The following is a 25,284-nucleotide window of genomic DNA, read 5'->3' as shown; positions in this document are numbered from 1 at the left end:
GTATTAGTGAAAAAACTTGTTTAAATGTCCTGGCAAGTTCAAACAAATGTTTCCTTTGGCATGAAACTAGATCTTCAGAACCCCTTCCACTACTAGTCTTTACCCAGGCGCGCATATATTGAAACAATGAATACCAAAGTTGTAGACGTCAATATTTCTTCCATAGTAAAGTATTGAAGTTGTGAATTTGGGGAAAGGCAACGCCTTTTAAAGATGAAGACATATTTTTTATCCTGCGAGAAATTCGCAGTAACTTTTCTTAGTTCTGCGTGAGCTTAAATGCAATTCTGTCTTAACTCACCTGGCTCTTTCTCATCAGTTTTAGTACTGATGTTTGGAAATAACACAATTGTTGTAAAAAGGTTGACTTGGACTTGGTTCAGTAGTATTCTGAAATAGAAATAATGTCTCTAAGTAATAAAGCTTGCTGACACCTAGCGGATATTATCAGAGCGAGTTCATTACTACGATGAAACTTTACATGTTATAGAGTTGCTAGTTTGAAAATTACAAAAATTGGAGTGGAATTGGACTGCATTCTCATCCATTTATTAGTATCTAAAAGAGCAAAGATCATTTATGACTATACTTCTATAAACATTTACAATGTGAAAAAATCTGTTTGAAGGAACCTAAATACACCATCTTGAAATTGTGTTGAATTTTCTGTATTATTGTCTTTTTGACATTATCTAAAACCGGTATAATAGAAATCTGTAGCGTTGTAATATTTTACCGTTTGCATAGGAATCGTATTTTGTTTTCGCTACTCTTATATAGATAGCGCTAAAATATTATTAATAGTCCTGTTTGTATAAAATAAGATAAATAGTGTTTTAAAATAATAGGTCTCTTCTACAATAATAATATTATATTTCAATGAAATGATTCTCAGTCACCTGTATTGTATCACATAAAAAATACTATGAAAGCAGAAAAAGTTGTGAGAAAGAATTATTTTACAAATAATGTTTCAGAATGATTCTGTATAAAAACTAACCTATTATAGTGATATTTCTTATTAGATTTTTGATGAATATATCCAAAGAAATAAGTTGAATTGGAAACGTTAAGATATCTTCCCAATTAATTTGTTAGAGTTTTTTTTTTCACAATTTTCTCTAATGCATATAAATGTAGCCGCATTTTATTGTGAAGTCTAATACAAATAATGGACTATTTTGAGATATCTATTATCAACTAAATATTTATTTTTGAATAAGTTGTTAAATATAATAAGACGGTGTTATGGAAGGTCACGTGAACGATATGAAACAATTGCTTCGAACAAATCGGTTGAGTTCATTAATAAAGACGGAAGAGTGAAATATATGATCTTTTGAAGTATTTTTGAGAGATGGTGCAATACCAGGAGGGAACCGTTTCTAGTTCTTTAGTTTTTTTTGTTAACGGAAAGCGGGTGAGCATTATATAAATTTTTAATAATAATTGTCCTTATTTGATATACAGATTTGTAATTTGAAAAGAATATTTTTTAAAAATAATCTCAAAATAGTGTATAGCTTTTCCAATTTAGATATATGACAACATTGTTTATTTTTTATATCATTTTGATTTTCTATTTTTATAGAGTGACAAATAATTAAAAAATATTATTTGTTTTTATCAATTAGCAGATAAATCAATTTAAAAATGTCTTCTCTCGATACCTCTCATAATTTTATGAAAAATTAGTATTCTATATATTGAACAAGAAGTTTGTATAGCTGTGGTTTTCGATATCGATTATTAATAAAATCAGTGACGGATTTAGGAGAGAGGCTGACCCAATATAGAAAAAATCTCTCAAAATATCAAAATTTTTTTATCAGATCATTCACGTTTTTGATCGTATTTATTTATGTTTGTTAAATGCTTAAATGCTAAGAGAATTTACTTGGTTCCACAATAAATTATTGAAAAACTGAAATTTTATTTGGAGAAAGGGGCCTCAATGCTTCTAGCCATAAGCAAATTCTATTTTTTAGTGAAATTGATGAATATGGTTTATTCAACCGGAAAACACAAGATAGAAAGAGAAAATTTGAGTATGTAGACAGAGTAAGAACACAAGAGGTTTTTTTAATCATTTGGTTTCCACAAATTTTCTTTTTATTTACACGTATTCATAGGTTCTTAACATTTTCGCCAAATATGCCAAATATTGTGATTTTTGTCTTATGTAAACAGCATCAGAATGATGAAATTTTTCGAGTGTGATTATAGTTTTTTCGACGTTTTTAAGACTTATAAAATATTTAGATAATGTGTTATATCTCATGTGACTTATTTCAAATTTATGTTTACAAAAATGATTTGATAATTGTAAATGGGGTTAAATAATTGATATCTTTATTTTCACGGTTTGTTTAATATGATAATTAGTTATAATATGTATCATTTTTTATTTTATATAACATTCTTCTTGTCGGAATTTTTTTATTAGTGCTATTTTGCTTTTGTGATAACTGTGTATCCGAAATAATTATCTTATTCTCCATTATTAAAACGATGAAACCAATATTTTGCTCTTATCTCATTAACTGTATTTTCCCTGTCATTTTCACAAATTTCCTGGCTGCTACTATGAACTTTTGCTTCCTTAAATGCTTTAACAATACACAATTGTACTCTACATAGAATTATAACTAGTCTTAATAAGAAGACATATTTAAAACGAGGTGTAATCATTCTCATGTATAAAAACTAATATTATTTACGAAATTCCCTCTGTATAAAGGAATCTTATCTCATTAACTGTATTGTCCCTGTCATTTTCACAAATTTCCTGGCTGCTCCTATGAACTTTTGCTTCCTTAAATGCTTTAACAATACACAATTGTACTCTACATAGAATTATAACTAGTCTTAATAAGAAGACATATTTAAAACGAGGTGTAATCATTCTCATGTATAAAAACTAATATTATTTATGAAATTCCCTCTGTATAAACGAATCTTGCATAATTTTTGGACAGCACGCTTGTTATTCAATCAAGTTTCATCTGTATCTTTTTATACCATCTTTTCGACACGTCACTATGTTTTTCAAATAGTTTTGATGCATAAAATCTCTTTTCTTTAAATTGGTATGGATAGATCAAATGTAGACTAGTTCTTCATCTTATTTGCCGGTGCTACAACCACTTGTAGACCATTCCAGTTTCCAGTTCAAGGAACCTGCATTTCGGTTTGGAATGAATGTGCCATGTGTACAACCTACTTCACTCGTACGCTAGTTAATTTATTAAAAAAGTGGAAAGAAGTTATAAATTCGAACGAAATTAAATAAATTATGAAAGAATTCACTAAATGGGGTATAACCAATCCACCAACAACTATTTAAAATGATGTTTTTAATAAGGTAAACGTCTAAGTTCATTGACCTATAAAATCGTTTTATAAATTTTTGGATTTTCTAACGTTATTGTTCATCAATTACTTCGATTAAATAGAACATCATTAGATAAGTTATTTCAATGTTTTGTAAACAGATGACGCAATGCTATTCAACTTTACTTTCAAAGGAATAGTTGCATAACCGTAATGTTTGATAAAATACGCATTTAAGTATTTTTGTTCCAAATTTGTAACGCGTAATCTTAAGCAGGATTATATTTATTCACTTCTTTAGAAACCTACGTATTCATGCCGTGATGGAAATCGCCAATCTTGATTGAAAACCACAAAAAAACCTTCTTCTGATTCTATATTTTAATCTAGGTCTTATCTAAATAATAAATATTCTTTTTCCTAATTTCACGCAGATATTTAAATCGCCAAGTTTCGATATCAGTTCTTTCCCAGAGAGTAAATTATCTGCATTGGTTGTAAACGTTTCTCAAGAACTAGTAAGAAAAATTAATATAATGGTAAAGTTCAATATCACTCTTGGGTTTTCTATTCCTGTCTCCAATTAACAAATTATTAGACATTTCAAAAAATAATTTAATATGACAGAACTGATGAAATTATGTAAAAATAGCCAAACAGGGCATATTGTGCTTTTTGGGTCGAATACTCCTCGGTAGGTTGTAATAAATATGTAGAGCATTTGTTGTAAGGAAAATGGCGCGTAATTTGAATTATTTGAAGATAGTTCATACTGCTATCTCAGAACTAATGAATTTTCAAATTTATGTTTTTGTTTATAATATTTGTCGAAATTGCAAAATTTCAAGATATACCACAAAATATGAAATTTAGAGAACTATTATAAAAAAAAAATTAATTTAAAAATTTATTAGTTGTAGAGAGGGAGAAATATTTGTTATTTTGTAACTCGTAAGTTAAATGTACACAAAGCGACTTTTGAAAGATAATCCTTAAATTTTAATAATAATCTAAACATAACGGTGTGTATTTATTAATAAAGTAAAAAAATATTGCATACAAAAATAGCTATTTAAAGTATTACTTATCAAGTAATTGAATCCAATTTTGATAAATTTCATAACTTCATAATACATCCCTTGCAGTTAATTTAGTATTGTTTATAGCTGGCAACCATCTATTACAACATTTTAAGTCCTTATGAGAATTTGGGAACAAATGCATCACATTAATAGATTCTCAATGTTATAAACAACATTTATTGAACGCTTACTTCGTCGTGAACGTTTGTCATGACGTTATGTGAAACGTCTATAAAATAGGTGGTTTGAGGATTGATTGGTTTACCACAGTCCACCAAACCAACCAAAAAACATTTTCCTTTATATAAGTTTAAGGTTATTGTACTATTATATTTGAATTATACTAATTTCCATGGATTAACTTATATATCTTGATTTACAACTTTTAACTAAATACAGAATATTTTGAAATAAAAAGAATTTTTTAGAAGAATCCTTTTATCTTTTAATTAGGTTAAGTAACAGGTATGATATTTGAAATTTTAGTAATTTTCCTTGATTTTTATTCATATTTAAAAGTTAATATTTAAGTTTTATTGTTGATACAGTACATCTATATTAAATTTGTGACATAATATTGACGGTTATTTCATTTTTTAATATTCATACTACATCATGTCCATTGTTGTCACCGATTTTATGAATGTGATACAATTTTAGTCGAAAAACATTTTTGGTTGCATCGTCAACTTTTAATAGTTTTTGTTTTACTATCTTACTATAACAGCTTGAACAAAAAAATATTCTGTTTTTCGTAGGAAATTCAATGCTCTCCGAAATTTTTTCGGGAAACCTCACCTTATAAATAATATTGAAGATGTAAGTTCGATTATTTAAGATAAATTTCATTTTAGTTTATGAATTTTATAACAATAAATGGTAATCATAAAATGTACAATACAAATTTTTGTTAACTGTCTCATAACAATGGTATCTCATGTTTTGGCGATTAAATTAAGTGTTCAAAAGATATTCATCATCAAACTTTCATGTGTACTGATTTTACGAGTTTTTGATTATTATTATCGAAAAATTTCAATTCAAATTATAAGTTTACTATTCATTATCATACACTATTCACCGCTAAGTTAATTCTTTGTTAATAAAAAAGCAGAGTTTTTATTATGAATATTGTAATGTTTTTCTTATTTAAATTCACTGACTACTTTCTTATTTCGTTCTTTTCACTATGACTATCTACTCTATTAAACAGTGTTCTTAACTCTCAAAAATTCATCATCATTCCAATCAAAAACCCCTAAAATCCTCACAATTACTAGGAACTCTCCCTTAAAAATTCTATTATTTATGAAATGAATAATTGAATATCTTTAAATAAATAACATCAAAAATAATAAAATATCAATAGACAAAACAAAAAATTTCAAACAATCAATAAATAATTTCATTTGGCAACATCATTTTTTTTTAAATTCTTTATTCGTAAATTATCGAAAACTTTAAGTAAGAAATCATTTTCCTCAGAATCTGATTTTTTAAAATTTTGATAATAAATAATTTCAACATTTTTTCGGAGGGCTGAAATGTCGTGCATGATCCACCATTCCGTTGCAGCGAGGAACGAACCATAAACATTTCAATCGATATTATGCAACTTTGATACCCCTAGAAACATCCCATCCCCTAAATTTAGTGGGAAAACTCCTAAGTTGGGAACCCTGCCACTAACAAGCTTGATATATATATAGCAAAAACTAAAAAATGAACAAACAAAAACAAATAAATAACAAGATCTTCATGGAAATTAGCTGAAAAACAACAACCAAAAACCCCCTGGTGCATTGGTATGGTAAAAACATATATTAAAACAAACCTCAAACGAATTCCGCGGTTTATGAAAAGTATGTTAAACGTGCCTCGAGCTCTCCAAATTTTAGAATTCCGTTATAACTGGATAGGACCAGCTTCACAACCTATGTATTGGACTTGTATTCGTACAATATATTATGTTCAGTCTTAGAGAACAAAATATCCAATTAGATATAGTTAATAGTTTTATATTCTTATATTAATGACAAAAAATAAAATTCGTATGAAATCCATGAATTAGATTGAAATTTTTTGATTGCTTAATCCGATCAACATTTTTTTGTTGTGCATTTTATAATAGTAATTTATTGAGGGTTGTGAAATTTATAAACCAAAATCAAATTTGTCTTAAAATAATCAAACTTACATCTTCAATATCATTAAAATGGTGAGGTGTTTCTCTAGTTGATCTCTGAGGGATGCTCGACGATTTCGTATTGCTAATCAAGCCGTTTCGTGGGCTGTTTTGCTTTGCTCTTGTGCTTGAGAAGCTTCTTCAGTCCTTTCACTCGCAATGTTTCGAGTCGTCTTGGTCGCGGCATTGTTAATGATAATATCGGTTCGATAAGCTAATAGAAACTAGAAACAAACACATCGACCAGTCAACCTCAAAACTTCTAATTGTCAAATTTTCAATCATACGGAACTGCTAGACTGATGTTTTGAATGATTTTTCTATTACTGGTTCTAAGCAACTTTTCACAAATATCCAGAATTGGTTTAAGCGTATGCAAAAATGTATAGGCCTTAAGGGCGAATATTTTGTAAATAAAAATTTTGTTTTAAACTTATTCGTTTTTGTTTCACTTAAAAAAACAACCCTCGTATTAGCGTTTGCTTAAAACTTACCCTGGTATATCAGTTTTGCGGTAGGAGCTCTTTGATAATTTTTACACTCCTTCAAGTAAGATAAAAAATAATACTTAGTAGTATTAGTCATTTTCTATTGAATTTTTTGAATGCCAATAACATTTGTTTAACTAAAAATCTTGAATATTATATTTTCTTTTGCTTCTCAGTTATCTTAAAAAATGTGTTAAGGAAGAAAATTTTCGTATGGTTCCTTAAATCAAAAGAAATTGAGAAGAACTATAAATATTTTTTCTAATTCCTTTTATTTCTTATAGCTTTTGATAAGCTTATATTTCTAAATCCTTTCAGATCGTAACGTCAAATTTTTATCTATCTTTCAAAATAAAAAAACTAATTTTAAATTAGAAGAGACCTAAAATCTAGACAATATTTTTGTGTTACAAGAAGACATCAAAATATTTGCCTGTAAATACAGCGTGATCTGAATTACGTCAAAGTTTAATTTCGACTTTATATATTTTTATTTTCGTAATTAACATATTTATTTTATTCTAATTATATCGAATACTTTGAACATAGTTATTAACAAATATTTATTTTTACTAACGCGGATGTCACAAAGCGCAGCTCATAAATACAAAATGTAATCTGATAAACTAATTCACGTGTTATTTAACAAATAACAATTCAATTTAAGCTCCAAGTACGAAAATAAACATTGTATCTGTTGTATTCTTACAAATATTATACTTGTTTCAAAATTGCAATAAGAATTAAGAAGATTAGAAATAATACTGCAGTCAGATGTAATATTTTGCGCACATAGTTATTATTATGATCGTTTTTACGTTTTTAGCAAATGTAGAATTAGCCGTAAACTGCAAATACTTACCTCGACATTTAGGTCGAATAGCCCAGACAGCTGATGCGTTTTTAACCTCTAAAAAAGAAGAAATACATCGACATCTATGTGTAATTTATTACAGTTTAAGAAATTGATGAAACTCGATGATTTACGATACAAATGTCTATAATTTGTCTACTATTTTCTTGCAATTAAAAAAAATTGGACTTGCGAATTGTTGTCTTGCTTTGTGTCAAGCTGTCATAATGAATTAAAATTATGCATATCGTAGAGTTTTGTCTGAAATAAATCGACCAATAGTAATGTCTTCTTCACTTCAAATTAATAATGCTCATAGTTGTTCTTTTAATATTACTATTACAAAATAAAAATTGATAAAAGTTTTGGCGAATTTCATAAGTCTACGAACGTAGAAAAATTTTTGTATGAAACGGTCAAACCGACCTACTCGGGACAAAATTACTTTACTCACTTGTTGCATAAATAACTATTTTTCTCACTATAAGTTGTACAAACTTTTTTATAATTTTTTTCATGTTAATTAGATCAGTTATTTCGTGCTCAATTGCCAGAATGTCCAAATTGTTAAGACGATTTTGCGTGGTAGTGGATCGTAAGAAGTTCTTTATTATTTTAATTTAGAGAAACTCCTTTACCCACTCAGTACAATTACTGGTATAGTAAGCAATATTCTTAAGGCGAAATTAAAGTTTGGGGCAAAATTTAGTTGTTATTAATTTCAGTATTTCCTTTATGTTTGCTTTTATTCCCAAAAGCGTAAAATCTGCCGAAAACTTCCTCCGCTAATTCTTTCCCATTTGATTAACTGATAATCAATATTTTATGTTAATAACGACTAAAAAGCCGTCCTTTAGATTTGCCGTCACAGACAAATGTCCTGGTCAGCCGACCCTGGAGCGGGCGCTGTGGTGGGCAAAAACTTTTGACCAGTAGTGTATGTTTTATACATTTTCCTCTCTATTAACATCGATGTGAGCTAATTTTTAAAAACATAAACATGTTGTTGTATTTCGTATTTTACGATATTTATATGTGAAATGAAAATAAAGATAAAAAAGAAAGTAAATTTTACAAAATAATTGATGGTTTTATAAATTATGACTACTAATATATCCAAAATCAATTTTATATCAACTGCAACAAAACCATTATGTTTCAAATATCATCTATCAAAATTCTAACTGACTAAACTTATGTAACCTAGTTCCCTCCGATTAATTTTTTTTCCCAAACTTTCATTTAATAATTAGTAGTAAACATTGCGCGTGCCCCTTTCTAACCTTACGTCCCCAGGGCGTGTGATTAGTTTTCCTCAGCGATAAACCGCCTTCGATTCAGGGTCAATCAATCTTTCATTCTATAATTTTAATCGGTTCAGTATAAAAACATTTTTATAACAAAAAATATTGAATTGAAAGCATACATTGTTGTTGTAAAATTACTGTATGATAATGAAGTCTATCTTAAATCAATTGTATATATAAATAAGTATAAGTATAAATAAGTAAATTTTTCCATTGAAAACATTAATTAAAAATATAAATTTCGTTTGATAACGAAGAATCTAGTCTATTCGAAACATGATAATATGCTAGTTAATTCTATAATTTTTTTTTATAATTACCGGTAACATAAATATGATACTACAATAAAGGTGGATGAGCGATAACTTTCTTAAGACATAATTTTTTTGTTGCCACTATTGTTTTTTATACCCCATCTATAGTTATTTCAGTCTCACTGGATTCTTTATGTAAAATTTTCAACTGCAATTTATTTGTACACAAAAATTGTACAGCAGTAGGTATTCATGTAATTTTGACTTTCTAAAATTGTTTTGAATGAGTTAAAAAAGTTTGAAGACAGGATCTTGAAGTCTGAATAAGTAACTTCGAAATGACATAAGATGAAACATTTTTTTTCTTGACAACCAACCCATGAATCTGAGTGACTCTTTTTTTGATGTGTGGTAGTCCTAATAGATAATAATTTTTAACCAAAAATTGTTTATTTATATCTAATTGTTTATAGTATATTACATAACGAGCACGGAAACTGAGATTTAACACACGAGCGGGAATGGGAATGAATTCACAAGAGTGTGTTCATCACTTTACAGCGAGTTATTTACAATGTTTTTCTCACGATCTCCACAACGCAATTTACATATTTTGAAATTAAAAATTCATTTTAAATTATTTGCAGTAATTCTTTTTATTTGTGATGGTTAGAAAAATGTGAAGTAATTTTATAGTTTACGATATTTATTGAACAGATTGGGGATATCCTGGTTCGTCCCATAATGCTTCTGATTCCACCGAAGTCCCAGAACACGTCGGCGACAGTTCGTTAACTGCTCGCAGAATTTTATTTGCAACTTCCATTTCGTTTACTAATGATTTATCTATATAATTTTCATCCACTGTAATCAACCCCCATGTCTATCGAGGGATGTAATAACGCTACCTGAGTTCATCAGGATTATCATGGATGATCTTCGGAAACGATGCCCTGTATTTTCACCGGATTTTGTAAATGCAAGTAGCTAGCAATTACTCTCGGTAGATTATAAATTTTTTTAGAACCTACTGGTTGTCTTGTACATTTTCCTTGTTGATAATTAAGAAAAAATCGACCTTCAATTACGTTTGATGGCCTAGGATCTCTATATTGTACATTGCATTTTATGAAAATCATCAGCTATATTGGAAGATTTTAATTTTTTAGTTTTGGCAATTTAATAAGGTATGCAAATTTCACATGTTCGAGGGCATCGATTTTTATTTGATACAATTCTTGCTTAGGACATGCACCAGCAATGCCGATAATAAGCGTCACTTGTCAATCAATGTTGATTATCAGTAGCTTTACGAATGAATTGATGAATTTGTTCAAATTTTTTGATGTTTTACTATCAGATCTGCGCTTTAGTAGTGCCTTTAGTTTCAAGTACATTGTAATAAACTACATATACCATTAACATATTTTCTGAAAAAGAAGAATTGATTCTTCTTTTTTTTCGCCTCTTATGATCTGATTACAGCAGATCTTAAACCCTTCGAAATCGTCAACTTTCGTAGCTACTAGATCGTATGAATTTTTGTCATTTTTTTGATAGGGTCGTGGGAAAATTAATTATCATACTTAAAAATGTTTGCATTATAAAATGCATTTGAATTTCTGAAGCCTTACATGCAATTTAATAACCAAGCTATGTTCTTTAAAGACTGATAATAATATTCAACTCTTCAGTCAAAAAACAATAAATGAAATTATTTTTCAATCTTTTAGATTCAGGATGATCAAGTGGATCCAGAATGGACTTTGTTGTATTACTTGAGGACTAAGTGTATCCTTTTTACAGAATCTACTGAACAGTTTTTCAGATTAATCACGATACTTATCCTTAACATATAAATAGTAAGATTATGTGGTACGAAACTTGGTTGTGGCGAAGGAGGATGTGGAGCCTGTACTGTGATGGTGTCCAAAATAGACCGAACCAGCAACAAAATTATGTATCCTTTAAATAACTATGTTAGCTATGTAATTAAATCGATTCTAACGTGACAATTCATTTTAAGCCATTTTTATATCAATTATACCATTTTAGAAGGATAAAGAGGAAATATTATGTTTAACTCGAGACGAAAATTTTTAATATTTGTCTCGGTCTCGTAATCGTGATATTATAGTTTCAGTGGTTTCAGTAGTCTGATAATTTAATTAATGAAAACAAAGATTCTCATTGTATCGCCTAAACTCATCCTTGAAAATCGAAACGAGTAAAATTTCACGCTCGTGTGAAGCTCACTTTAATTGGCGAACATAATATACATTTTTTTATATGGCTAAATAAAATAAATTCCTGCTCAGAAATGAAATTGTTGGGTCGTTGGTTACTTTCCGGTGTTGCAAATTATATCGAAACGTTTTCTTTAAAAAAACCAACCGATATTTTTAAAACGTATCAGATAGTGTACGAAATTTCAGACAGTCATTGACAATAAGATAAAAACAAAATTGACGAGGGTCCCTTATGAACACGCTTATATTATATTCACCTGTATGTGGGTTTATTTGTAACTTTTTTTTGGATTAAGAGCAAGTGATCGATTTAATGAAAATTTCGTTCGAACTTCCGACCTCTGTGTTGGAAATTTATCACTATGACAACCTCATGAACTAAATCGTTATAGCTTGACACAAGTTTCGACGAGATGTAGGTATATAAGCAGCGAAGTCATTATAAGAGGGTGATCAATTAAGAAACTAAGTAATATAGTTTAAAAAAAACTAAAAAACACGCTTTCAAAGCACATCAAACTAAAAAGTTGAAAATAATTTTTAAAATAAGCTTAAAACACTTCTTCCTTGGAATTTTGGTATTATGCAGTTGGCTGTGACAGTCAAGCACAAACGTTCGATGTTTTGCTGCTAACTTCGATTGCACAAACTTACCCATTTCCTGATCATCTAAATTCCTAAGATTTCATATAACAAATGTGCCATGTTTACCAAAAGAAAAATTTTTTATTTTGTAAAAATGAAACATTCATTTTAGCATCGAAATGATGTATGCTTTTTGTATTGCACAAATCAACATATTTGTTGTGTAGTTTACCCAGTACTAATTTAAATCGTAGAAAACCTAAAAGATGAAAGTTGGACTTAGTTAAGCAGAAGACGTTCAACCCACAAATGATAAATTTTGATAATTTGAACTTAAAGTTTATTGATGTGCCCTTTAAACCTAAAATAATTATATTAAATGTTACATTGATTTTCTGTAATGGTATTATAACATGATAATTTACTTTAAATGCCAAAAATTTTGGATTTATTTACAAATTTGTGAGTTTAACGGTTTTAGAGAAAAATATTAAGTAAGTAAACATTTTGGCAAAAGCTGGTTATGTGGGTTTGCACATTTCAGGTAAATAAAAAAATTGAATTTTTGAAATATTTTGTTGTACTAAACCGAAACAAAAATCCAAGAAACTTGAAACATCCAGTTTGTTCATCTAAATATGTACATTATTATTTGGCTGCTATCGTCAGTGTCATAATTCTTCGTGAGATCCGATAAGGGAGATTTCTATAACAGTGAAAAATGTTTATTTCAACTTCAAAAAATCTGATGAAAATAAGTAAACAATAAACAACTATAAAAACGAAATGAAGATAATAGACTTACCTCAAAACTTGTGACCCATCTCCACGGACTGCATTTCGGCATATATCTTATGTATTAAAAAAATGATGTTTTCCATTCCGAGTCCGCTTAGGTTCTATTCAAGATAGAGACTTCGTTTTAGAACACTCGCTGAAACATCCTCTTTCTTTTGGGTTTTTGAACACTTAAATCGGTTGAGTTGGAGAGGAGCTAGGCACGGACATTCAATGTGGAGTTATGGATTTTTGTAGGTTTTTGGCAATTTTTCTACATTCAAAGATCTAAATCTCAGGTTCTAATATAGCTACAGAGTTTGTTCTTTTCTATTATAATGATTTCTGATACTTATTGAATGGATTCGATGCGAGCGAGGCCGCGGGTAAAGCTAGTCAATTCATTAACTTTAACTATTTCGCACTAATACGGGAACGTGATATTATGCTGATCTCTAGCTAACTTACATCCTAATGTGAAAATATCGAATTCATCCAAGAGGTTTGGATTCTTTCCGAAACATTATAAAAGTTATGCGTAAAATTGTAAGGAAGAAAACGTCCAACCGTCTTGGACGATTTCAACGAAAAAATTAAAGTAGAATTTTTTACATTAATTTAATTGATAAAATGTATCCAATCCACTTAAGATGTTTCAACAATTTATTGGGGTAGAAAATCAAAACCAAATTTGTTCTGACAGAATACATCCAAACCACTTGGACTTATTGTGAACATAAAAATCTCATTTTGTAATTATGTGGGTTAGAATTTTACAGAATATCGTTACAAAAACATTTGATTTGACTCGGACGATTTTTGCAATTTATCAAAACGACATTTTTAAAGTTTGTTAAAGCAAAAACTCATTTTTTATAATTTGTGGGTTGGACGTTTCCTGCTTAACTACGTCCAGTTGTATGTAACATTCCAATCGGCATGTTACGTTTTTCTTCAAATATTTTCAATTTTTCTTTGATAATACATTCATTCCTGATTTTTGTTTTTGAGAAAATAATTTGTTGTTTACTCTCCACTCCAAATATCAGCGTTAATTTTGAAACGTCCCCTATCTACGTTTTACAAAGTTTACCTAAAATTAAATTTTAGTAAATTAGTGTGTGATCTATATTCGCTTTTTATATATAGTGCTAGCAAAATTTCAATTATCTTTCATAATGTCACACCTAGGAAGGGAAAGAACAAGCCTTTATTCTTTTTGTTTTATTTCACGGATATAGGCATTCAAAATTTGCTTAAAATGAAAGAAAATTATAGAAGATAATTGGAATTTTGTGAGCATTGGATGCGAAAATCAAAGATAAAAAGATATTAGAACTTACCAGCAAATATGATAATAATATCAATACAAATTTACTTTGATTTTAACTTTAGGTAGGCGTTGTAGAATTTAGATAGAGGACGTTTTAGAATCGAGATTTTATTGAATTCTTCGAATGGAGTAGGTCGATAACAAATTCATTTTTTTGGAAATTTGAACGTTAAAATAAATCAGAAGTGACTATTGAATAAGTCTATGAAGATTGGTATAATTGCTATATCTGCAAACAACCATTTATTAAAATTATTATAGGTGGTATATTGCTGTCATTCAGAAATATAAATTTTCCAGATATTAGAAATATTAGAAAAAAAATATTAGAAAATTTGAGGAAAAAACTATCTTCACTCCAAATGTATTTGTTTGTATTAATAAGAAATTTATAATTACATATAATTAAATTTTCTTAATTCATTGCTAGACACCTTCCAGTTAATGCTTGTTTGGCTCCAGTGTGTGCAATGCACGGACTTGCTGTCACTACTGTGGAAGGCATAGGTTCAACCAAAACTAAATTACACCCTGTACAAGAAAGGATCGCCAAAGCGCACGGTTCACAATGTGGTTTTTGTACACCTGGTATAGTTATGTCGATGTACACTTTATTAAGGAATTCGCCAAAACCGTCGATGAAAGAAATGGAAGTTGCTTTTCAAGGAAATCTTTGTAGATGTACTGGTTACAGACCAATTATCGAAGGTAAATTGACATTTCTCAAGAACATTACAACATTTTTAGGTAATGTTGTAAACATTTTATTCATATAATCAACATTGGCGTAGACTTTGAAACAGTATCATCAATGTACGGTAGCTCTACAGGTCTTCAAAACCCTTGGCTTCAATCTTCTTCAATATTCTTCTCCACTTCTTTCGGTCTATTACCACTTCTCACTACTCTATCCTTTTCACCTTATCTATATCCCTCTTAACTTCTTGTAGTCGCATTTTCCTTGGGCGTTTTTTTCTTTTCTATCCTTTGTGCTTTAACTATTTGTATTATGTTAGGTTCTGGTATATCATAATTAATTCTCAGTTTGTACTTCATCTTCTGCCATTTTTGCACTGCCATGTATTTGCCTGACGATTCTTCTTTCCCATATTTCCAGTTTATTTTCATCTTTATTTTGTCATCGTCCAACTTATTTTAATTGTTAGTCCAGTAACCCAGTTGTCTGAAAGGGGCGGTACCTTGCGTCAAATCCGGTAGTTATGATTTTTTGCTCATTTGTTTATGATGTTGGCCCAATGAATAATCCAAGTTTGTGACCTCGAGCGCTGAATGTAACCTTATCAAAAATCGAAAAAACCGTGAAATTTTAGACTTTACTTCAGTTTTTGGCAATTTTAACCCTAAAGGACTAGTTTTTTGATAATACCTACGGGATACATTATCAAAGTAGACTAAATTTGCTACAATTTGAGACCAAAACCGTCTCTGTTGACCCAACAGCTTCTGAGATAAAGCTATTTAGAATATATAAATTTTTTTAAAATTGTCAACTTTTAGCAATATTTTTTGTTCTGAGCGAATTTTGATCCTGTTTCTTTCAAAAAATACCCCTACCTTGCCGTTTCAAGAGGGCAAAATTTACTTAATTTATTCCTTTGAATAGTCATTTTCTTGAATTAAATGTATTCTCATATTGTAATGAAATTATTTTTTTCTTGAATTATATTTAACTTTTCTTCTCACTTTCTTGTTTAACACCCCTTCATAAAAAGTACAGACATATTATGGCTTCGATAGTACCTACAACAGGGCGAGAAACATAAAAATAAAATTGTAATGAGGGGAGGGATTATTGACCCCTCACACCTCTTCAGAATCCACCGGCTTATATTGGTGGGGGGAGGTATTTTTTGGAAGAAACAGGATCACAATTCACTCTGAACAAAAAAATATTGCTAAAAATTTGTATATTCTGATTAGCTTTATCTCAGAAACTGCTGGGTCCTCAGAGACAGTTTTGGTCTCAAATTGTAGCAAATTTAGTCTACTTTGATAATGCATCTCGTAGGTATTGTCAAAAAACTAGTCATTCAGGGTTAAAATTGTCCAAAACTGAAGTAAAATCGAAAATTTCACGGTTTTTTCGATTTTTGAAAAGGTTGCGTTCAGCGCTCAAGGTCAAAAACTTGGATTATTCATTGGGCCAACATCATAAACAAGTGAGCAAAAAATCAGAACTACCGGATTTGACGCAAGGTCTGATGTATAAGGTTACTGGACTATGTATCTATTTATTGAAAAGAACTTATTGAGCTTCTGGCCTCTGTGAGCTTGACGTTGTTGCTATAGAAACCTGTCAAAGCTGAGACACAGATAAAACCCGAACTAAGATCGTAATGTGAACTAGTGTATTTCGTCTCTAGGTTGTAACACCTTGATATTGATATTATTCTTCGTCGATATTTTTTACACTCTAATCATTTGCTAAAAAATTAATAAAATCTTGCTCTAGGTTTTAAAACTTTCACGGAAAAATGGGGAATACTGCAAAACGGGCACAGTTTAAATATTACTAACGGTAATGGTGTATGTGGAATGGGGGACAAATGTTGTAAACTACAAAACGGTACCAACAAAGAGGAAGACGAAGTTTTATTCCAATCCAGCGAGTTCACCCCTTATCATCCATCCCAGGAGCCAATATTTCCTCCTGAACTCAAACTATATGATAAATACGATAAGGACTACGCTATTTTCAAAGGTACCAACGTTACTTGGTACAGACCAATTATGTTAAGTCAACTTTTGGATTTGAAAGAAAAATATCCTAATGCTAAGATAGTGGTGGGTAATACAGAAGTTGGTGTAGAAATAAAATTCAAACAAATGGTATATCCTGTTATAATTCAACCAGTACAAATTCCAGAATTAGTTCAAATACAACAAACGTCGAAAGGTGTTAAAGTTGGAGCTTCCGCGACGTTGATCGATACAGAAATGTTCCTTAGACAACAAATTAAAGAGCAACCGGAGTATAAAACAAGAATATTTAGAGGCGTAGTTGAAATGATGAATTGGTTCGCAGGAAAACAAATACGCAGTGTCGGTGCTTTAGGTAGTAATATAATGACTGGTAGCCCAATATCAGATATGATTCCAGTACTGATGGCTGCCAAAGCAACTTTAGAATTCCTCAGTAATAAAAATGGTATTAGGGAAGTTACGTTGGACAATAACTTCTTTATAGGTTATAGAAAAAGTATTATTAAACCAGATGAGATACTTTTTTCGATATTAATACCTTACACAACCGAATGGCAGTATTTTGTAGCATACAAACAAGCTCGACGCAGAGAAGACGACATAGCTATTGTTAATGAAGCTGTTAATGTGTCTTTTAAACGAAATACGAATCTAATAGAAGAAATAAGTTTTGGTATTGGCGGTATGTCGTTCAAAACTGTATCAGCTCCGAAAACGGAGGCTAAATTAAAAGGTTTACCATGGAATAAATCAACAGTAGATCTAGCTTTGGAAACATTACTAGAAGATTTACCTTTAGATCCAGGTGCACCGGGTGGCATGATATCTTATAGAAGATCATTACCCATGAGTCTATTCTTCAAGGCTTTTCTTAGTATATCATGTGAGCTCCGAAAACGTTTACCAAACATTGAATTAGATCAAAGAGAATTAAGTGGAGCTTCTGGGTTTTCTAGTCACGATTATAAAAGTTCGCAATATTTCCGAGTTGCACCAGAAACTCAAGAGAAAACAGATGCTGTGCACAGACCTATAGTGCACATGTCAGCTTATAAACAAGCAACTGGCGAGGCAGTGTACAATGACGATATACCTATGTTTGAAGGAGAACTTTATTGTGCTTTCGTATTAAGTACAAAACCGCACGCTAAAATTGTAAGCATAGATGAATCAGAAGCAATGGCAATGGAAGGCGTGCATGGATTCTTTAGTGGCAAAGATGTTGATAAAAGTTTCAAATGGGGATCTATCTTCCACGACGAAGAAATATTTTACTCCGAAAAAGTAACTTCCGTAGGTCAAATAATAGGTTTAGTAGTGGCCGATACTCAAGCGATCGCTCAAAGGGCGGCGAAAAAAGTGAAAGTAATTTACGAAGAATTAGAACCAGTGATAATCAGTATTGAAGATGCGGTTAAGCAGCAATCGTTTTTCGAATCTTCGCCAATAATAATTAGAGGAGATGTTGATAAAGTATTCAAAGAAGCTCCTCACGTACTAGAAGGAGAATGCAGAATGGGAGGTCAAGAACACTTTTATTTTGAGACACAAAGTTGTATAGTTATCCCCAAAGCAGAAGACCACGAATTAGAAATATTTTCATCAACACAAAATCCTAGTGAAGTATCAGTGAGTATACTCGTTTAATAATTCAACATTATTTTTAATTATATATTCATAATATGGTTTCAGACTTTAGTCAGTGAAGCTTTGGGTATACCCCAAAATAAAATTATAACGAGGGTGAAACGTTTGGGTGGTGGATTTGGAGGTAAAGAATCTAAAGCTGCTATGTTAGCCATACCGATAGCTGTTGCTGCTAAAATATTAAATAGACCGCTAAGATGCATGTTAGATAGAGACGAGGATATAGTAATGACAGGTGCCAGACATCCTTTCTATTATAAATATAAAGTAGCTTTTGATAACGATGGTAAAATCCTTGGTTGTGACGCAGAACTTTATTCTAATGCTGGATATTCACGAGATCTTTCCTCATCAGTAAGTAATTATGAGAATTTAAGCCTCTAAGTACTCAAATATATTTTTTATAGGTAATGGATAGAGCGATAACTCATATCGATAACGCGTACAAAATACCAGCATGCAAAGTAATAGGTACACCATGTAAAACTAATTTACCTTCAAATACTGCTTTCCGTGGTTTCGGCGGCCCGCAGGGAATGTATTTAGCCGAAACGATGGTACAACACATTGCTACGTATCTAAATAAAGATCCTGCTTCTGTAAGTGAAATTAATTTGTACAAACAAGGTGACCTCACTCATTATAATCAATTAGTTGAAAATTGTACCTTGGATAAATGTTGGAAGGAATGTTTAAGTACTTCAGATTATAATAATCGGAAGAAAAGAGTTGAGGAATTCAATAGGTGAGTATATTTGATATGGAGAAGATATAGTACAGAGTGCGGCTTTCAATCTTTCATTTTTGAAAAATAAACGGATACATTTTTCAAAATTTTATTATTATAATCTTATTGTATATTAAAAAGCATAGACGAAACGTAATTGTAAGTATTCAACGTTTAAACATAATCTCGGTCAGATGGCGGCACTACCGATTAATGCATTCTTGAGGGCGATTCCTGAAACTGTCCATTACATTTCCAATCAAATTTTTTCTTAGAGTTTTTCAACTCTACGAGGTCCCCACAAAAGAAAAAATCCCTTGGTCTGAAGTCGGGTGAACGAGGATGCCAAGGAATCGCTCCGTTTCGGGATATCATACGATTCAGAAAAATTTCATTAAAAATATTCATGCTCACACGGGACGTGTGGCTTGTGGTTTCGTCTGTTTTAAATAAGGTTTGATCATTCACTGCATGGTGACGAAGTTGAGGGATGAAGAATGGCTTTAATATTTCCGATTACCGCTCTGCGTCTATCGTAACAAACTGTCTCCTTTCATTTTCGTAATAAAATGGATCTGCGATTACCTATCAAGACCTGGAACACCAAACTGTTACCTTGGTTGAGTGGAGAGGATGTCGATCACTCCAGTACCTGAAGTTTTGTTTGTTCTCAAATCCTGAAAGATGAAAACGTGCCTCGTCAATCATCCAGAGGTTAGGAACCGACTCCTCTTTTTTTCAACCAACGCAGAATTGCCGCTGGGTAGCAAAATCGTTTTCGTTCAATGTCTGAGCCACTCGATTTTTGTAAGGGTGATGGTGCAAATCTGACCTCAAGACCTTCGTACAGATTCCAGCAAATTCCGAGATTATGCCGATGCGCTGGCCTTCTTCCTACAGCAACCTTACGCATTCAATATTCTCAAGAGCTCGAACGGATCTCTTTTGTTCATTATTTCACCGATGTTTTCAAAATTTGTCAACCACAACTGTATTGAATTTACATTTACATTGGTTAATTGCGATTAACATTCAATGGTAAACGACGCTGAGTTGCTACATAGCTTACGGTTTGGTAAAACGCTTTCGCAGCAAAATATCCGTGTTCCATGGCAACTGAAATGCTTGGAGACGGCGAACATAACAATAACCTTGACACCTCACCCCGCTCACTTTCTACGAACCTACACCTTGTATATTACGTAACGTTTTTCGTTCTAACCAAGTAACATACTATATTCCACCCATGATTAAAAAATATGAATTGAAACTCTGATTATTTTCATATTTTATAATCGAAAATAGGATATGTAAGAAAAAGCTATAAGTGACAAAAATAGTCTGCTTCCATTATTTCTACACCTTCTATGAGTGACAGACATTTAGAGAACGTCATTTTTTATTTCTAGACCTCTATAAGTGACAGTTTCTTGATTTCGAACTTTGTAAATGACAGTTTCTCATTATAAACCTCAGTAAGAGGCAGGTTCTTGCTCTAGACTCCTGTAAATGACAGTTTGTCACTCTTAACCTCTGTAAGTGACATTTTTTTGCTCAAGACCTCTGTAAGTGACAGTTTCTTGATTTCCAACTTTGTAAATGACAGTTTCTCAATCTAGACCTCAGTAAGTGACAGTTTCTTGTTCTAGACTTCTGTAAATGACAGTTTATAACTCTTAACCTCTAGAAGTGCAATTTTTTTTCTCTAGACCTCTGTAAGTGACAGTTTTTTTATTTCGAAGTTTGTAAATGACAGTTTCTCATTCTAAACCTCAGTAAGTGGCAGATTCTTGCTTTAGACTTCTGTAAATGACAGTTTCTCACTCTTAACCTCTGTAAGTGACAGTTTTTTGATTTCGAACTTTGTAATTGACAGGTTCTCATTCCAGACCTCAGTAAGTGGCAGATTCTTGCTTTAGACTTCTGTAAATGACAGTTTCTCACTCTTAACCTCTGTAAGTGGCTCTAGACCTCTGTAAGTGACAGTTTTTTGATTTCGAACTTTGTAATTGACAGTTTCTCATTCCAGAACTCAGTAAGTGACAGATTCTTGCTCTAGACCTTTGTAGTCTAGTTAATACTAGTTAACTCTATTATACAAGTGCAGAAACAAACGTCTTGTATTTGAAGATACAAAAAACATTCTGTTTCAATATTAAAAGTACATGAAAATTCCATAGAATTATCTTCCTCAAACTATGGATGCTAACACTATTTATTAGGAGCTCAATTTTAGAATGGAACGTTTTCTTTGGAAAGGGAGATATTCATTCTAAATTAAATATTTTTGTATAAAATTATAAAGAATAAATTGTATAGATATTAGACAGAAAATGAAATATTAATCATCAGGGGAAAGCAAATCAGTAGATCAAGATGTTGACTGAAGATTCACTGAATCTTTTAGCGGAATTTTATCCAATTGACGTTTACAATGACGACGAAACTACTTTACATGTGCTTGTAGTTTTGTGGACAAAATCTAAGTAAAGAGTAAAATACTTTGGTTATTATTGGAAAGTGGCCTAGATGTTTTAACGGTGTGAAAACTTGATTCAGATTGCAATACGAAATTGCAATCACTGGATATGGTACAATTCACATTCTTAAACGATTTTACCGCAAAGAAATATTTAATCATTTCTTACTAGCCTCGTTAAAAAACATTGGTCATGAGTCCAACGTGCTTCTAGTTCTCAAATTTACACGCAAAGCCTGGTACAAAAGCGATACTACCAAATTGTTTGGTTTATCTATAAAATGCGAAAAAATACATATATCTGACAACTGCAATGGATGAGCTTGTCTCAATGCTTCCTCTATGAAAAATGGTTCGGAATACTATTAAATATTAAGAACCTTTGTGTCTATTTTATGATATCAATTTTAGATTAAATAAATATAAAAAACGAGGCCTTAGTGTTATCCCTACGAAATTCGGAATTGCATTTGGAGTTTCCTTCTTGAATCAATCGGGAGCCTTAGTCCTAATTTACAAAGATGGATCGGTTCTTTTGTCACATGGAGGTGTTGAAATGGGACAAGGTCTACACACGAAAATGATCCAAGTAGCGAGTAGAGCTTTGGGGATTCCAGTTGAAAAAATTCACATTAGTGAAACAGCTACCGATAAAGTACCCAATACGTCCGCTACGGCTGCTAGTACTGGATCGGATTTAAACGGAATGGCGATCATAGTAAGACATTTAATAATTATTTGAGTTGTTTTCGTGAAATCAAATATTTATTTTTAGAATGCTTGTGATATTTTGAATAAACGATTAAAGCCGTATAAAGAAGCGAAGCCCAACGCAACTTGGGAAGAATGGATAAAAACTGCCTATTTGGATAAAGTGAGTTTAGCATCGACGGGTTTTTATAAAACTCCAGATATAGGTCACAACTTTCAAACTGGCGAAGGAAGGTTATACAATTACTTCACCTTTGGTGCAGCTTGTTCCGAAGTTGAAATTGATACACTCACCGGTGATCACCAAGTATTAAGAACAGATATTGTTATGGATTTAGGTAGAAGATACTTTTTTTTGATATTTCCTCAATTTTTTCAATACAAATATTTATTTTCAGGAGAAAGTTTGAATCCAGCAATTGACATAGGGCAAGTTGAAGGGGCATTTATGCAAGGCTATGGATTATTCGTTCTTGAAGAGTTGTTGTATACTCCTAGAGGAGAAACTATAACACGAGGTCCCGGTACATATAAGATTCCTGGATTTGGTGATATTCCAAATGAATTTAATGTTTCTTTATTGAAAGGAGTCTCTAATCCAAGGGCTGTTTATTCCTCCAAGGTAATTAGTAAAGAAATTAGTGTTTTCGTATTAAAATGTATATTTAACAAGCAAGAAGGTCCTTTCAATCGTAGCTACACCAACTGAAAGTAACTGCATAGTTAGATTTATAGAAACAATTTGCCACTTACACAATTCAATTCAAAATCTATAAAACATCTTCAGACAGTTTAAATTTCTTTTCTTTCTCAAATAGAAAGTGGTTATTTCAAAGATCAAGTTTTCCTTTAAATCTTATCATGTTGTTGGGTTTATTACCACTGCCGATGATCTTCGATTAGTTCAGTAGTTCAGTAGTTCAGTTCTTCTTTCGCCCCAACCAGATAATGCACCTAGGACCAAAACACTTCATTAAGCTAGAATTTAATCAAGAACATATGTTGTTGTAGATAAAATCCAGTAGAGGAACAAAAGTTAAACTCTAATACTCCTCGAGATCTCCTGGAGCAACGTTAGCTTATTACCTAGAAAAACTAATTTCAATTTTTTGAGTAAAGTAACTTTTACTTTAACTATTATTTTATTCACTTGTTGCATAAATAACTATTTTCAAATATCTCAAAAAATACTACCTACATTGACTACATAGACCATAGTACGAAGTTTGTTGATAAGCTTAAAAAACTTAGAGCATCTAATTTATAAAGCGCTAGCTCATATTTAGTAAGTTTACGTTTGGCGTGAGAAAATGTTGAGCACTCTGTGCATATATTTTGTTGTTTTAGGCAGTTGGAGAACCACCTTTGTTCCTAGCAAGTTCGGTAATGTTCGCTATTAAAGATGCAATAAAAGCAGCCAGAGCAGAAAATAATGTTACTGGATATTTTAGACTAGACGCACCTATTACTTCGGCAAAAATTAGAATGGCCTGTCATGATAATATTACCTCGAAGGTATATATACTTAATAATATTCAATTTATTTGTATTTTTTTTTAAATCAGGGCTGAATACACTGTCTAAACTATACCAACACTCTCAATTACACTGTCTGACGTCTGTTATCGTCTTCATAGTTTACCAGACAGTGTTGGTGTAGTGTAGTGTTCAGTTCATCGGTTCCACAAATTCCAGCTTAGTAGAGATTTGACGAATTCATCGCATATTTATTTACAGATTCCAGAGCCGAAGCCAGGAACTTTCAAACCATGGAATATTGTAGCTTAAAATATTAATGTATATATATGTAATAAATAATTTTAACTGTGTTTCATAATTTTTTTCTTGTACGAGGTCTGGCTATTAAATAACGAGACTGCTCGTCTAGACGGATGGGGTTAAAAACGAGTAGTGAGTTGGGTAACTAAATATCTTGCCTATGCACGTCCTAAAACACGATTCCGTCACTATTATAGTATTTGTGCAGTAACATTCTTAAATGTTATGAATATTGTTAGTTCGCTTGTGATATTAATTGTATTCATTCCATAACATAAAAATAATTGTAATTTTTGTGTTAATAAAATTTTTAAAAATAATTTTCGGACGCCGAAAATTATAATTATAATATAAATATAAATATAATATAAATATAATAAATTATAATTGGTCATACGGATTAGTGCGGTCGCGATTTTTCACGCATAGTGCGATAAAAAGTTTCGACTACGTATTTCTATACGGAAGCACTAAATCTACGTTTCAACGAGGGACAGGACTTCAGATAGCTAAAAATGAAGTTAACAACGATAATAATATTACTACTTATTTACAAGAAGACTAAAATAGAAGATATAGAAATTACAAAAGTTAATTCGAAAATATAAAGGAAAACTTTTTAGGAAACAGAAATTTGAAGAAATTGAAGACAGAAGAAATTGAATTTCAAGAAAGAAGAAAACAAGATAGGAAAAATACCTCCGTTATTTTTCACTCTTAGAGATGGAGGAGTAATATGAGGAAATTCTAGAACATTCTTAAAAATAAAAC

General features: G+C 31.1%; 1 protein-coding gene across 1 annotated transcript; it reads left to right on the top strand.

Annotated features, from left to right (window-relative positions):
* Nucleotides 1-1,258: 1,258 nt before the first annotated feature.
* LOC130445979 (xanthine dehydrogenase) lies at nucleotides 1,259-24,564 on the top strand. Its single transcript, XM_056781925.1, has 12 exons — nucleotides 1,259-1,420; nucleotides 11,236-11,293; nucleotides 11,366-11,462; nucleotides 14,877-15,154; nucleotides 16,920-18,799; nucleotides 18,863-19,171; nucleotides 19,225-19,562; nucleotides 22,435-22,741; nucleotides 22,799-23,072; nucleotides 23,133-23,356; nucleotides 24,082-24,249; nucleotides 24,472-24,564. Exons 1-12 carry the CDS (start codon nucleotides 1,358-1,360, stop codon nucleotides 24,520-24,522), a joined length of 4,047 nt encoding a protein of 1,348 aa, XP_056637903.1. The 5' UTR covers nucleotides 1,259-1,357; the 3' UTR covers nucleotides 24,523-24,564.
* Nucleotides 24,565-25,284: the final 720 nt, after the last annotated feature.

The sequence above is a fragment of the Diorhabda sublineata genome, chromosome 1 (assembly GCF_026230105.1).
Source record: "Diorhabda sublineata isolate icDioSubl1.1 chromosome 1, icDioSubl1.1, whole genome shotgun sequence".
NCBI classification, from domain to species: Eukaryota; Metazoa; Arthropoda; class Insecta; order Coleoptera; family Chrysomelidae; genus Diorhabda; species Diorhabda sublineata.
Note: the sequence above shows the minus strand (reverse complement) of the source record. Positions and strands in the feature narration are given on the sequence as shown.

What these genes read in the sequence shown, in the direction of transcription:
- LOC130445979 (XM_056781925.1), top strand. Translation starts at nt 1,358, where the DNA reads ATGGTGCAATACCAGGAGGGAACCGTTTCTAGTTCTTTAGTTTTTTTT. An exon ending in CGAACCAGCAACAAAATTAT is followed by an intron (nt 11,463 to 14,876) that starts GTATCCTTTAAA and finishes ATTCATTGCTAG; the next exon opens with ACACCTTCCAGTTAATGCTT. An exon ending in AAAATCCTAGTGAAGTATCA is followed by an intron (nt 18,800 to 18,862) that starts GTGAGTATACTC and finishes ATATGGTTTCAG; the next exon opens with ACTTTAGTCAGTGAAGCTTT.